This window comes from Stegodyphus dumicola, chromosome 7 (genome assembly GCF_044657685.1).
Source record: "Stegodyphus dumicola isolate Sdum_Otavi_A_Nest chromosome 7, ASM4465768v1".
NCBI classification, from domain to species: domain Eukaryota; kingdom Metazoa; phylum Arthropoda; class Arachnida; order Araneae; family Eresidae; genus Stegodyphus; species Stegodyphus dumicola.
The window spans coordinates 107907470-107924515 of NC_140774.1; the positions used below are offsets into that span (position 1 = coordinate 107907470).

General features: G+C 32.2%; 1 protein-coding gene and 1 long non-coding RNA gene across 2 annotated transcripts in view; one reads left to right on the forward strand and one right to left on the reverse strand.

Annotated features, from left to right (window-relative positions):
* Window positions 1-1462: 1462 nt before the first annotated feature.
* On the reverse strand, window positions 1463-6221 carry LOC118191206 (uncharacterized). The gene is made up of 2 exons (XM_035362005.2): window positions 6086-6221; window positions 1463-2514 (listed from the first exon to the last, which is right to left on the reverse strand). The coding sequence occupies exons 1-2, from the start codon at window positions 6092-6094 to the stop codon at window positions 1627-1629; spliced, it is 897 nt and encodes a 298-aa protein (XP_035217896.1). The 5' UTR covers window positions 6095-6221; the 3' UTR covers window positions 1463-1626.
* Window positions 3395-17046, forward strand: part of LOC118191207 (uncharacterized) — a 58020-nt gene continuing 44368 nt past the window's right edge. The window contains exon 1 of the long non-coding RNA XR_004758538.2: window positions 3395-3653. This is a non-coding gene — a long non-coding RNA (uncharacterized LOC118191207). The remainder of the gene's footprint in view (window positions 3654-17046) is intronic.

Consider the following 17046-nt stretch of genomic DNA (forward strand, 5'->3'; position numbering starts at 1 on the left):
CTATTTACCTAAAGAGAGGGATGCCTTTCTAAGGAAAACTGGCTCGTATACACGTTACACATGGGGAAAACCACGAAAACGCCCATGCAGCCAGCCCGTACGCGGGATTCGAACCTCGGACCGAACTACCAGTGTTCAGCGTCTTTACCGCTCAGCCACTAAAGGCAAACGTCTTAAAGGCCTCTGTGAGCGTAACCCCGCCTCAGACAAGCGCCGTGAGATAGCGGACGGTACCACGGGAGGTATAGACGTGGCTGTAGTGCGTTGAATAGTCGACAATGATACCGTTGGAGACGGTTCGGGCCTGCCGAATAATCATCCTATTTTGCCTCGCATTTGTGCTCCTTGGCCTTCCAGAGCCTTTTTCGTCGGCAATTTCCTTGTAGCAACCATTGCTGCCAACATCTTTGCAGAACATTGTCTGTATGCTGTAGGTGGCGGCTTATTATTCGGTATGACCACCCAGCTTCAAGCAACCCTACAATGCGACCGCGTTCGAAGTTGTTTAGTTATCTGTAAGGTCTTGTGTATATAAATGTACGTAAATGTGAGTGCTACTGTTTATATCTGTCTATGAATCAGTTATTCAATTACTAACTATCTATATCACTGTTACCACTATCTCATAACTATATTAATATCCTAAATTAGCGTGCTATTATAAACTCATATGTTTATAATACGAGTACATATAAAACTGAAAAATCTATTTCATTTCTCCCAAGTAATTTATATAAGCTGCTCATTTTTCCCGTTTGAAAGCTTACATTAATTATGGATACATTTTGTTTCCTTTACATGCTTTAAAGATGTATAAAAGCTTTAAAAGAAAAATTCAAAAATTATTCTTATAAAATAATATTAATTTCTAAGATAATGTATTTAGAAATGATTAAATTCTAATCTCTTTATGAATATCAGCCTGATTATCGATTATTCTAAAAACAATTTCTTTTATTCAAAATATGTCCCTTTCAAGACGAAGGGAAACACGCCTGAAATAAATCATAAAAAATAAGCAACAACCTGTGTTATGCTTAGAGTTTTAGCATAGAAACTCTATCGATTTGCACCTGATGAAGAGGCACATTGTTCGCTCTCGAAATCGACAGAATTTCTATGCTAAAAATATACGCCTAACACAGATTCTTGCTTCACGTTTATGATGCCCCATTCAATTTATTCAGATAATTGAATTATGTCGTAATACTTTTAATTCAAATCATTAAAAAATATAGAAACAGTTGAATTATAAAATTTAATCGAATTAACATTTTGTAATCCAAAAAAATTTCATGCCTGAATATTTCCATTTAGAGTTCACCTTTAGCCACCATCTTTTATTAAATCTAATTTCCAGGTTATCTGTCTTCCAGGAATAATAGATATCGACAATAATCTTTACGGATAATTATCACGAAATGTGTATGAAGGAAAAACAAATGACTCAAAAACTTCATCGTTTTTATGTTGAAAGAAAATTTTTTATTATACGTATTTACACCGTTTGGGCATTGACAGAAAAATTAATTTATTGTGAATATAAAAAGATGTTTCCCATCACTGGCTCAACAGTAGAAGTCCATTTAACTTTCCGAAATATGTCAAACATTATAAACCTTAAGTTTACCAAATGCTACTGGCACCTAAACTGCCAAGACCAAGATGCGATTGGCTAGGAGACAGAATTTGTAGAGGACTTTGGTTATATCCCAATCCGTATCCTCGGATTCCACCCAAGCCATGAAGACCATTGATTCCACCTAAGCTGAGGTATCTAAACCTGTCTAAGGAGTTGCCGATTCCTGGGAGATAACTTTTCTGGACGTATTCAGGCTGGTAGACGACAACGGGCTGGGGACGTGCAACATTCAAATCTCGGAGCTTGAAATCTCTACCATAGTTGGACAAAATGTCACTTCCTCTATTGTGGTTGGCGGCGACATCAATGAGGGCATTGTTGTGTCCATAAGCATTGGAACCATGCTGATATCTGTTTCCATGGGAAGCCAAATCACGTAAAGCATTAGCACCTCTGTTGTAATGGTCTCTGTTTTCATTGTGTTTGTAGCCGCTGCCATAACTCTGAGCGTCCTGATTTCTGTCGTGGTGCTTTGTTTCACGTTCATAGCCGTAACCCTTTTCGTAACCATACTTCTTTTCGCGTTCGTATAAGCCACGGTCATGGGCCTTTCTTATATGACCTTCTTGTGCTCCAGCTGAATGGAGAGCTGCATGGGCACCCTGGTCGTGATGATTTTGAACAGCGAGATCCCTGAGGGCGTGGGCATTTCCAGCACCGAAATTGCTAGCTCCATGGCCAGACTGTAAATGCTGCAGATTTCTCAGGCCTCCATGGTCATATCCACGAGCAGCATGATTTCCGTATTCAAGGCCACTATTCAGATGCTCACTTAAATGTCGTGGTTGTTCATGAACATAGACTTGTGGCTGAAGATAGTAGCCATCAGAGGCCAATGTAACTGCAATGCAGCTGAGTGCAACCACGATTTTCTGCAAAATGAAACAAAGCACAATTAACATATCATCATTATAGACAATATTTTAAATCTCATGCCTACAGAAATATTACGAAAACATTAGATATGACATCTTAAATTTCGCATTAATCATCATCATTATAACTGAAATCATTTTAACACTAAAGGATTGATTATCTTAACACTGGAAGCTAATTGTAAGATGAGAAAATATTTTTCTTAAAATACTTTTCCGGCCTACCCTTTTAAGATATTTTAATTCCCAGATTTACATTATGTAATGTTATGAACACTTTAGAAACTTAGTTTGAGTTTATGAACATTTAAATTTTGGTAAGAAAACTTCAGAAAAATAAATTAGTGAAATATTTCGCTCAAAAATTGAAAGCCCGTGTGTATTTCTTTTATACCCTCGTAAAGCTTCTTTAACTAACAGAAATGTGTTGATTATAACTTCAGCATTTTAAAATTTCATTAACATGTCATCAAGAAAATGTTACTCCGGCAAACACGGAAGATACAAGCAGAGATTAGATCTGTAACATTTTAATTCTTCTTGCATTTAAGAAGAATATTTGCTACATTTAGCTGCATGATTAACAATTCTTTCACTAATAATATCACAATATTTATGTAATGTTATTAAGTAACTTTAAAAAGCAGTTTTTCCTTATTCATTGTTTCTTTTCTGTTTTTATAAATAAATTATCTGAAATTTAGCAAATATTAGCAAACATGCAACAGATGGCGCCACAAGATATGTTCTTACGTTGAATTTGAGCTTCGTCGAGCAAACAGGAAATCATGCTATCGAAAATAGATCAATTCCCCTGCTATGCACAGAAAAAGGGAAAGAGGTAAATATTGTTGTCATAATACAAGGAAAGGGAAAAAAAAAATCTTTCTTTCCTTCATTTTCTTCCCTCCTCCCTTTTCCTCCTCAATGCGTTAAGATGCACAGCCCATTTTGATAATGCCATTAGTGATAAGTAATATTAATTTACTTTATGTCATATCGTAAAAATATGATTATGATATCTAGTATTAGTGTTAAAATGTCATGTTACAAAGATACTGATTTGAGCTACAACAGCATTAAATGTCGCCTTTTCCCACTTCATTACAAAAAAGAAGTATCGTTCTGTAGCCAAGGTAAGGTATTACATGACGTTAGAAATATTTTTTATAAGTAAGGTATTACATGACAAGTAAGGTATTACATGACGTTAGAAATATTTTTTATAAGTTACTTTAAGGAAGGTGTTTATAAGAATTTCCTATTAGTTATATTATAAATTACAGCAAGCTATGTTATTAAAAGTGAAACAGGGATTAAATGTTTTAAGTAAATACGTTATTTTCAAATCATTCAGTTTTTTATGCTAAATGCAATGTGTCTCTATAATGAAAAATTTCATTTAAAAAATTCTCTTTCCAAAGATTGAGAAATTAGAAATCTGTCAGTAAACATAAATTAAAATTTGCTAAAGACTGAGAAAAATTACGAAAACTGACAGTTTGCCATTATGTCTATATCGTTATTCTTAAATGAATATATACTTCAACATTGTGGTACAGCTAATGGTAATAGGAAAGCAACTATTACAAAAATGAGCATTTATAATTGTCATTCTTTCCATTGGCTTCACGTTTCATATTCGTTTTATTTTTCAAATAATTAAACTATAAGGACCAGGAATAATGAATAATTAAGATGTAGTTTTTAAGTGTAAAGGCAACAATATTAAAGATGCAGTTAAAAAAAAGAATTTACAATTGAGGAAAATTAAAAACTGTGATGAAAAAGAAGTAAAAAAAATATTAGTAATTGTCCAAAATATTCTTTTTTACCTCCCTCCACCAGGAAAGGAAAAAGATTTGAGGGCAAGTAAAAATTAATATGGATTTAGATTTTGAAGGCATTATCTAACTTTCTCCTTGCCATTGTTCTCTTTAGTACAATAAAATAGGTCTCTAGAAAAGAAGACATTTGAAGCTAAAATTTACATTCTAAATTACGTAATGATCAGATTTTTATTTTCTTTACGGATAATAGCTGAATTTCTTGCTTCATTACCATGCTTCCTTATCTCAAGATAACTTAAAATAATGTAATTACTACAATAAAAAATTTCAGTTTTTGAAACTTTGATAATTTTGAGTTATATGCAAATTAAGATGATATTCTGAAGAAATAAAATTTAAACACAGGAACTTTTTAATTCATTTACATGTTCTAGGTATGACAGAGGACATACTGTATCGCAATGCTTTAACTCAACATTTTAGTTAAATTATTTTTAAGAAAATTCAAGAATCATCTTCAAACCCATAACTGATGATTTGTACAGTTTAGAAATTGAACTAGTATAGTTAATAAAATGTATACTCACTTTTTTAGGAGTAGTATAAGGGCCAGCTAATTTGCTGCTATAATTGGTATTAATATCAAGAAACAGTAAAGAATTTTGTAAAAATGAATAATTTCGATCGGAATATAAGCAATCCAGACTTAAGATCTCCATGAGACGAGTAAAAAAAGGCGCTTGAAAATTTTAAATATAATTAGGAAAGTCTACAACTGTAATAATAATGTGTAATTTTAATTACGTTTTGAAAGTTACTTAAAATCATAGTATTTGATTAAGAAAGAATTTTTTAAAAATATCTCAATTTAATATTTAGAAAACACCTTTGTAGAAGACAGATATAAGATATATTAAGTCCGTAACAAACTGATGAACAAATACGACTGCTTTTTAGCTCATGTTGCCATTTTCAAAATAAAAAATTTCTTAATTAGTAAGCTCGTGCAACAAAATAGTCAGCTGATGCAGAAAAGTTATTTATTAATTAATTATTAGTGCTTCCTGATTTGAATAGTTAATTTTTTCTTGACATTCATTCCTAATTAACAAATATAATTTTTTGAAAAGTTACTTTTCAATAAATATTTAAATATTGAACGAGAAATAAAAAAGATATGGATGTGTGGCAATAAAATGCGCAAGCTGTTTCGATAAATTTTTAGAACTGCAATTCGATTTTTTTGCATTTACTTTGTTATCCGATTTTTCTTAGAAAAAAAAAGAAAAAAACAATTTTTTAAATGGGACTAATTATTCTATTAATATAATGAATAAATTAGATCTTCATAATAATGCAACTGAGTATCTAATTAATAACATATTTTCCAAAGTCTATATAATTTCTATGTGGTAAGAACTTCTTTTTCATCCTAAACTATTTGAAAACGTCAACTATGTCATTTGAAACGTCTGCAGACAGAGGTGAAACCATTACAAAGAAATTAAATAAATTTGTCTTTGCATTGACTACCGAGATGAAACATTTCCTCCTTCTCATCTTCATTATTATTGCTATTAATTTTCCCTTAATTCAAAGATTCTGAATAACAGCCCTAACAAATGCTTTATCATTTGAATTAATAACTTTTCCTAAAATATTATTATTTATATTTTAAAATGCTTTTAACTGCCAATTTACCAAATTATTCTTCAAAATCAATAATCCAATTCTTGGGTTTCGAAAGAAACGGAAAGGTAAAACTTTGTTGTACTTACCAAAAACATGATTATTCCTTGATGATTGTTTGTTGAATGACATTTTGTTGATTCTGCGGTCTTTTATACCCACTTCAAAATCCTTCCAAAAATTCCATGCGTTCCAGAATCAAAACTCTGAATCAGATACCACGTGACTTACCACGGTCTCAATGGCACGGTGCTCTAGAGTTCCAATAATACATTACACAATAGATTCCTTAACTTTGGCTAAAAGGATCATGAAGATTAGGGATTAAGAGCAAGGTTAGAATCGCCAATAAGATTTGTATAAAGGGGAGGGGGAAAGATATGTCAAATTTGGCGATTTGTTCGGAGATAAAATTTAATTGTTCAAAACGTGGATCACATTTCTCAGTGAAGATTGTTGTGGTTAAGGTTTCCTGTGGAATACCTTTTACGCTTCGCTGCGTATTTCCATAAACTTAGAGCGATGAACCAGAACAGCAAAATACTTAAGAGTACTTTAATATCTAATTTACAAACAATGTAATTTCTTTTAATTTGCGAATATTATGTAATAATAGAATATGATCGTAGTTATAGGAAATAATACTCAGCTTTTTCTAATATTATTGATGCTAGATTATGAAGAATATTACTGTGAATTATTGTGTGATGAGGAACGATTACTGTGAAATATTTTCTAAATTTATATAGATCCAGTGAAAAGAAATGAAATTTTTACACGCAGAATTCGGCTTCAACTGGTTTTTTTAAATATTTAACAGCAATCTGCTCAGAGAAAAAACACGCATATTATTAGAGAAAACATCTATCTATAATGCGCTGTCTGGATTTTATTTCAATTCAATTATTTTATTTATTTACATTTTTTATTTTATTATTTATATATATTATTTATATATATTATTATTTATTTATATATATTATTTATTATTATTTATTTTTATTTTATTATTTATATATTTTACTTTTTCATTTTTTGCACTTTTAGCATTACCAAATTACCGAACTTTTAGTGTAATTTTGTTATTTAAAGTTTCTGATAACTGCTTAGTTACTACTTAGTTGAAACATTTTTTCCTGCAAGAGCACTAGCTGCAGACTGTTGATGAGAATCTCAATGTCAGCTATCTCTTTCACTAGAAGTATTAGTAAAGCAAGCAGTTTTTCTATATAATAGGAATATAACTATCTAAAATGTTTGTTCATTGAGTTCCACGGTCTGCAACTGTAACCATTTCGAATGAAATCTCTAAATAATTCAGATTATTTTTCTATAAATAACAACGCGCTGATACTAGATCCTAAAACTAAAATGGGACTCACCGTACTTATCGGCCAATTATGTTTCGTCGTTCTATTCTAGTTCCAGAATTTCTTATTCGAATCTATTGAAATTTATAAATGGCCTTTTTCTCTTTCAACCATTTCAAATATTTCAGTAAATATGATTAAATGATTTTTACGTCGGCTGTTCCTTAACTGTCTCTAGTCAGTGTAATCGTTTTTATTCATAATGGTCGTGACTTTCTTCCCTCTCACGAAACACTAAAGAAGCGGTTTTTGAAGTTCTTAAAATTGTGCAAAAATAATTAATATTCTCAGTGACCTCATATTTTTAATTTTAGCCGCGCAATGAAAATCAAATTAGTATGCCACATAATAAAAGATCCGTTGGAGGCTAAAACATATTATCTATACCATGTTTGCTCTTTTTCTGCTGCTTCATGACTTAAGTTAAAAATTTGTAAAAAAAACACACTTAGAGATATTGTTATGAATACTTTTTAAAAGAATTTTCTACTCTAAAACAAAAAGCTTTCGACATATCCAAGGGACGAAAGATCAGAAGCAATTAGAATATAGGCTGAAATTGCGGAGAAAAGAATCAGGTATGAAACATTATTAAATAATCAAAGATCGCAAAGTGATTTCAGGCTATCGCCCGATAAGAAATTAAAGTTTCCCTTCCTGGATGGTAAAAAAATAAACATTGTTTCATTACCCTTTGAGTAAGCACATTCAAGACTTGGAGAGTTTAAGTGGACATCATTCTACAAGCTATTAAAAAAGGCAGAATATCTGCGAAGAAGGTGATGAAACCTTCTATTTCATTTACATCTTGTAAACTGGTGAAATAAATTAAAAGAATTTGTAAATTTTACAGAATTGCATGAAAAGAACTGAACTGAAGGAAAAACCACTGCTTCTAGATAAAAAGGCAAATCTTGTACGGCAAATATGTAAGCGTACACGTGTGTGTAAGGCGAAGGCAGCAGAAGAACAGGCTTTATAAGCTCGTGGAGGGTAAGACGAATTGCGTTCGCTAGCACACCTCGGTGAATTTCTTGGTGTTATCTTGCAGTAATCGGTTAAATTTACATCAGAACAGTAAAAATGAGTAACCATCAACTTTTAGATAATGGAATAAGGTGGCGAATTGTGGGGAGGCTAGAGGCAGGCCAATCGCAAGTCCAGATATGCAGAGAGCTTAATTTAACGCCCAGCATCGTATGTAACCTATGGAACAGCTCCAGGATACTGGATCCATCGAGAGAAAGCCTGGGCAAGGTCGTCCAAGAGCCACGACGGCCAGACAAAATCGCTATTTATCCATTTTAACGAGGCGTAACTGAGGGGCTACAGCTTCTCAGCTCTCTCGGGACCTGTATGCAGCCACAAGAACCCGTATAACAAGGGTGACTGTTTCCAAAAGACTGAATGAGAGATGGTTTTTTGCCAGAAGACCAGCTGTTTGCTCACGTCTACGGACAGGAGAGTCCTATTAGCATGGTGCAGGGCAGCATAGTGATTCGAGTACGAAGCAATGGACGACCGTTCTGTTCACTGACGATTCTCGGTTTAGCCTAAACACCGATTCTCGCCATACTTTCATATGAAGAGAAACAGGGACCCGCTACCTACCCTCCAATGTCCGCGAAATCAACAATTATGGCGGTGGCGATGTAATGGTCTGGGCAGGCATTATGTTGGATGGCCGCACACCCCTCCATGTCTTTGACAGAGGCTCTGTGACTGGTGTGAGATATAGGGATGAGGTGTTGGAGCCCTAGGTTTGCATTTTCCGGGCTGCAGTGGGCCCCTAGTCCATCTTTCAGGAAGACAACGGGAGGCCACATAGAGCTCTTCTGGTCGACGAATTTCTCGAGAGTGCGGATATTCGCCGGATGGATTGTCCAGCCAGGTCTCCAGACTTCCATCCTATACAGCATATCTTGGAAGCTCTGAGAAGAGCAATTGCAACTCACAACTTCCCTCTGAGAACTATCCAGGAACTGAAAACAGCGTTGTTGAATGAGTGGGACCAATTGCCACAGGCACTGATAAACTCCCTTATTTCCAGTATGACAATATGCTGCCATTCCTGTATGACTGTAAGAGGGGACCATACCCCCTATTAAAACATTTCTTTTGTGTCTTCTGCAACCGCTGTTTCAGACCTTCAGACTCCCATGAGTGTTACACACGAACATGTGTGTCTACTATAACTGTTGAATGTTTAGTTTGTTTGTATTATATCAACCTATATTCACACTAAATTTTATTAAAATCTGTCTAGTTGTTCTGGAGATCTAAGATCAAATATGAAAATTCTCTTAATTTATTTTACCGGTGTACTTACTGAACCATCTAACTCAGGGTCTAGGACTTTTCACCGTGGCCGTTTCGACGTCGGGATATTTCGTCGTCGGGACGTTTCGCCGTCAAGACATATTTTTCTTTACATGACTGTATTTTATCTTGCCGTATTATACTCGTATTAAATTTATTTAGTTTAATAATTCTGTTTATCTTTTAGCTTTTGCATACTTAGTAAAGGTTGCTTTTAATATATAGTTATTTACAAGTATGAGATATAAAGGATTACATATAGTTGGAAAATTATGTCAGTATCAAAGAGAACTGGGCTAAACTTCTCATATAATATAAGTTATATTATCGATTTTAAAATTATGCGGGTACAATATTTACATGATTCGACTATATTTCTTGAAATTTTAATCTGTTAAATCAGACAAATCACTCATAAAAGCAGAAATTCACATTTTTATGAAATCTGAATGGAAAACGAAATTACTTTGGAATCTTGTCAGCACCTTAATATGTCATGTGTAACGGTGTATTTGTATAAAACTGTACACAAAACATTTTATTTAAAATTTTTATCAAATTAAATAAAATTTTTATCAAATTAAATAACATTTTTATCAAATTAAATAACATTTTTATCAAATTAATAACTGAACGCAGTTATTAGTTTAAATCAACTTAAAATAATACGACAAGATATAATAGTATATACGCCAATATGCCCGCGAGGGTATTTTTGTGCGCCCGCGACTGTCCGATATATACTATATCAATATCAACCGTGGCCAACCCGCGGTACGCCACGATTTTTTGTGTGGCCGCGAGATTCCTCTTACTTTTAGAAATAAAATATAAGTCGTAAAATTATTGTACTGGCAACACTGTTTTGTCTTATCAGTTGTTATTGTCTTTGAAGATCCTCGCGTTGAATCTGTTGCAGATTAAGAATTTTCTCAGATTTAACTTTTATAACTCTTTAATTTTAATTTTAGTTTTCTCACCGTAAAATGAGTTCCTCTAGCAAAAGGCAACGAATGTATCATTTCAACAGCGACTGCAGAGAAGACTACGGATATATATAGATAAAGAACAAGTGTGTTTGTTTGATTTTCATTAGTACTGTATCAGTTTTGAAGAAACATAACCTCGAACGCAATTTCAAGACTAATTACAATGCTTCCGACGTTGATTACCCGCCTAAAACAGAGTTGAGAAAAAGGAAAATTATTTAACTTAAATGAAGGCTATCTGCCCAGCAAGCGATTTTTACTAATCGTGCAAATAAAAATAAAAATGCCACAGTCGCTTCCTTCAAAATTTCTCATTTGTTGGAAAAAGGTAAAAAAACCTTTCTCAGACAGCGAATTAATCAAGAAAGCATTTCTAAAGGGAGCTGGATGCGTTGTTTGAAGGATTTCATAATAAGCAAGAAGTTATTGCAGTAATACAAGATGTGCAGTTATCTAACAATACAATTACTAAGAGAATACAGATGTTATCAACTAATTTACAAAGTCAGTTGAACTTTGTAAATTTCAACTATATATATATGGAAAAATGTGATTATATGGAAAAATGTGAATGGTTTTCACTTCGGTTAAACGTGTCGACAGATTTATTTGATACATTATGCATAAGGATGATTTTTAGCCATTTTAGTGTAGAAGAAGAACTACTAAAAGTACTACTAATGCATGAGCAAACAAGAGAAGAAGATATTTTTAATATCTTTAAAAATTATGTTAGAGAAATTAATATGCCTTTGCAAAAAGTATCAGCAATAACTACTGATTGGGCTCCACCAATGGTGAGCTGCAATAATGGATTCATATCTCGTTGCAAAAGATGAATCTTTCACATTCTTCATGCATTATCATCGCATTATTCACTAAGAAGCATTATGTGCTAAAATATTATCCTTTGAGCATCTCATGAATTTAGTTATAAAAATAATCAACAAAATTCGAACAAATTTTTTGTCACACAGAATCTATAAATCATTTGTAGAAGAGGGCAATTCTTCAAAGTCTGACCTTATTTTACACACAGACATAAGATGGTTAAGTAGAGGCAAAGTTCTCACCCGATTTTTTGAACATCTATAAGTGATTAAAAATATTTCATTTTAACTGATATTTGAGAAAAATTGAATATTTTAAGCCTTCAACTCCAGGGGAAAAAAATAAAGATATAGTGGAAATGGTTTCTGCAATTAATAATTTTAATAAAAATTACAATTCTGGAAATAAAATTTATCAAAAGGTTCTCTCGATTATTTTCCCCTAATGAGAAAAGTTATCGGTGAAAATTCGTTTGACCCAAATTTATTTATTACTCACCTTCAGAAGCTTTTGGAACAATTCGAAAATAGGTTCCAGCAATTTTCGGATTATTGAGCCATTGACTTCATTTTTTTCTGTAAACCCATTCAATCCGCAAATTAATATTTCTGAATTTGCAAATACCATGGAGAAAACTATTCAGGAAGAAGCATCTTCAACTGAAGATGAGATTTTAAGTATTCAGGTGATATTATATTAAAATTGTGCAGACTATGAAATTATTCGAAATCTATTGGAAGATAAAAAATAACCCCTTTTGAAAAAAGAAGCTTACAAATTAAAATCTTGTTTAGGTTCCACATATTTGTGTGATTCGTTATTTTTAACAATGGACGCAAGTAAATGAACAATTAGATCTCGACTTAACGATAGCAATCTTGAATATGCTATAAGATTGGGAATAACATCTTATATGCCTGACATTGAAAAATTAGCTGATAATATACAATGCCAAAAATGGCATTAAATTAACTGTTTTTAATTTTTGTTACCTTTTTAGTGTATGATACTGTTGTAAATTAAAAAAATATTATGAATCATCATACTTTTTTTTGAACTGCACCCGCCAGCAATTTCCTGTTTGTCAGATGTGCCCAGACGGGGGAATAAGGTTAAGAACCTCTGATCTAACTGAACAGAGATTTCTTGCACTAGATATTGAAAAGAATTATTGATTTTATTCGCAGGTGAAAATTGAATTCCATACCTCAAAGAAGCGATTATTATAATTTAGAATTTAAATCAATAATGATTAGAAGGCGTTTAAGGCCCTGATAACACCCCTTTTCTAAATGAAATGTCTCGTTGAATTCTTTTATGCCAGAAACTGCAGGCATGCTAGAAGTTATCATATTTCCATGCAATTAACTGAGATTTTAAAAAAACTTCGATAATAATAATGTTTCAGTTATCTAAAGGGATCGTTACGCAACAGAGATACTGTATAAATTCCAAACGTGAGACTAAAGAAATTCTGGAATTGGTTTAATATGTTTTCATTATCAGCCTATCGAAACTGAATAAATCTAACACGAAAACGGCCTTCAACAAATATTTCATCAGGTGTGTGAAGTGAGGGGGATTCGGGGGGGGGAAGGACTGGGATCGCACGAAGTTAAATTAAATAAATTAATTGATTAAAAAAACCTTTAAAGGAACCAAGAACATATTCTATTTTTCAGGTTGCTTAGAATTAACTAATTTCAAACTTTTCACTCGAAAATTATAATTTTTACACTTCATTTTTAAACAATTAGTCACTTTTAAGATATTTGCGTCAACTACCAAATTCTCCACTATAGTTTAAACCCAAGCACTATATCAGTATATTTCCTAGAACCATAAAAATTACACTTCCAAGAAGCATAAAATAAATTACCGTTTTTCAAATTTCTAGCTTACATACTTCTTATATTTGATTTAAAGGAAACTTTAATGATGTAATCAGATGGAAGCTGGCAATTCCTTTCCTCGCCTCTCAAAGAAGAATGAAGATTCACGTATAGAAAGTATTAACAATTCTAGACTTCTCAGGACAGCGGTAAAACAAGCCCGCAGTGCTAAATATTTCAAAATAAATCTGCAGTGCTGTATATCGGGGTAGGCTTAAAATTTATTATATTATGTTAGATTTCAACCTAGTGCAGTCAAATTAAACCGAGCTTATTTTATTGAATGGAGGACCCAATTCACAAGTCCAAACATTTTATACGCCATGTGGACCAGAATATAAATGATATTTTTTAACTTTACCGAAGTGAGCTTCTGGACGTCAAACTTGTCCTTTTGCGCACCTTAACATTTGAAAAATAGAGTAAGATGATTTATTAGCTGCCCATTAAACGAAAACACATTTGATTAATTTTAGCTTCAGATGATAAGCAGAGATTTAAATTTAGATAGTATTTTTCCTTGTAGAACGTTTTCACAACGTCAACCTGATATATGTGTGATGATGCTCTTTTTTTGTCCTTGAAAAGCATTTAGAAAAAGCAGGAAAATCTGAACGTAAGGCTGCCTTATATTACATCTATTGCGGCATATTTTGGTTGTGCTTAAATGTTACAAATAACATATCAGCTATAAAAGTGTTCCTAAACATTAAAATTATACGTACACTGCGCAAAAACAAAAGTGGAACAGTTCTATATGTTCTATTGGGCCGATTGACGAACTTCAACTTGCGTTTTTCCATGTGTAGAAAGCGCAACTTCGGATATGTATAAGATTGATATATATATCTATCATTGTTCCAATGTAGAATGAACTGAAATTCATTGAAATCGGAAACAAGTTTTTCTAAGTTTTCTTTCGCTATAGCTGCAAAGATAATAATAATTTATTTACTAAAGAAATATTGATTATCCTAATATAAATTTAGTAGAATGTATCAAAATGAGGTCCCCTTAAAAAACTTTTATTCAGGATTTACATTCAAGTTCTTTTTAAAAAAACAATTTTCGGAATTAAATTTCATACTTCTGGGCTACCTCATTTTGATGCATTCTACTAAATTTATATTAGGAGATAATATAATCAATATTTCTTTAGCAAATAAATTGTTCTAATATAGGTATTTTGACACAAAATCGGACTTTTTCTGAAATGATATGCCATTTGCTTTTCCATGTTTCGATTTTGCGCCTCCAATTATGCCAAACTGCCAAGTTTTGTAAAAATCGCGCTGGTAGTTTTTAAAAACTTAGCTCTAAAAATTTTAGTTCCTCAACGTTAATTGAATTTGATACATATTTTTTCATATCTCTTTTTTTTTATTAAACTTACTTTATTCCTTCTGCCAGAATTCGAAATTTAGACTTAATCCAAATATAATGCGCATATTTTATATGATTTATTTTTAAAATTTGTATTTTTCAATATTTTTTATAAATTTTTAGAAAATATTTTTGTACTATAACCTATAAAATTTTTAACATCATCTTAAAGTAGATGTATTTCTAGTAACACCTGCAAAAAATTAGAGTTTTTATTCAAAATTTTCTAAGATATACATGAATTTACATATTGGCGCGTTTTAAAATTCAACAATTCCTTTTTTTTTTTTTTTTTTTTTTTTTTTTTTTGAGCGATAATAACGCCAAATGTGCTTTACGCACTTTGTTAAAATTATTTGACGCACTGGGGAAACGGTGTAGCACCCACCAGGGAGCCTGGCTCAAGAACCTTACCCCTTGTAGAACAGATATGTTATTTCGAATACTGTTATGAGTAACTAATATATATTTAGAATTTTGTTTATATATATAATTAAATCATGTTTTTTAACATTTTTTTAAAGTTATAAGAATAAGTATAAACTAAAAGATAAATTGAAGGATAAATTTCTAAAAAAACTAAAGTGTGCGTCAAGTTTCAATATAGACCTGAAGTGCTATCTGGGAAGGCCGAGAAAGGAGGAATGCGCTGGCTATAGCCTGATGCAGAAAAAAACATTCATATAAACAATAGGCAAAGTAGTGTGAGTCTCTTGGTGCATTAGTAATAATTAAACCTTAAATCTACAATATTAAGAGGTACATAACAGATTAAATAAGTTATACAGAATGGGTACTAAGTATGGCCATACGCCGTTTACTATTATTTGGGTCTTAAAGTCGTAATCGTAAATCCTTATAACTGGGTTGTTGATATTAACATGATTGGCATAAAAGTTCTAGGCGAGCCGGCAGTAAAAACACTTAAGTATTTTCTTCATGTAACTTTTGATTTCGAACGTACCAGGGCGAATTGGTAATCTGTCTTAGGACACAATTTTGTCCCTGTTGCAATTTTTTTCTATAAGATTTGCATGAATATGCCCAGACCGAGCAGGCATAGCATAGTATAGGACGCAATACGGTTTTATAAATAAGCAAATTGTTGTCTATTAAAAGTACACTGTTTCGAGAAATAAGGGGTTAAGTGTGACTTTACTAACTCGAAACTTATTAAGGATAGATGTTATGTGTGGGTGTCATGATAAGGTTTTACTGAGGATCACCCCAAGATAAAGGACTTGCTTGGCCCATGGCATGACTTCTTCAAAGAGTTGCAGGTTTTGGTTGAATTTAATTTTCTTTGTAAAAGAATTGCTTAAGTAGTGTCCACATAAACTTTGATTTTCCATTTAATTAAAAATACTTGAAAGTATGAATGAAGCCTTTTCTTCCGCTAATCTACAACGAAAAAAATCTCATGTGTACACCACATGACTTCCTTATACGGAATATTAAATTATACGCATTTTTTCTTGCATTTTATTTAAACTTATTAGATTGAATTAAACCTACTTGCCGACAGCGCATAAACCACAATAGAATAAATGCATTTTTAAAATTCACTTTGTTTACCATAGCGACACTCTGGCGCTAGGTTTACTTAACAGTATTATATTTCGTTCATACTATAACTCTGAATGCACAAAATTTATATCATTTAAAGAATTATCTAATCGTTGCCACATCTTCTATTCAAATACTAAAGCTAGAACTATGTATAAAAGAAATTAAAGCAAACAAAACAAAACAAAAAAACAGTTTTTCACAGACGATTGAGTATTTCTCATTCAATTAATTCAGTTCTCACTTCGCGACAAGGCAAAAATACATAAAAACTCAAAATATCTCTATTAAAAATTACGAAGTAAATCTTAAACGCTTATTTCCTCGAAAACATTCAAGAAAGGATTAAGCATGATTTAATTGGCAATAATAAATGAATGCGTTATCTTTGTTGTTGCGAAGTTAAGTTTCTCTAGATTGGCAACAAATCCACAAGTCTCCTGTTTCAAATGTAAACATCAATGGCCGCCATTAAAAAAAGGCTTAGCGGCACTTAGACAACTTTAAAATTGCTGATAATTCTAAAACTATTGCACACAGATTTACTAAAGGAATAAAATCCTTAACCGGAAAATAAAAACAACATAATTCAATCATTTTTAAAGCAAAAAATGTACAATTTACAAACATATAAGAGTAAAGAAACTGAGATCACTGAGCCGGGTAACAGAGTGGATATATATGTATAAATATATTTATA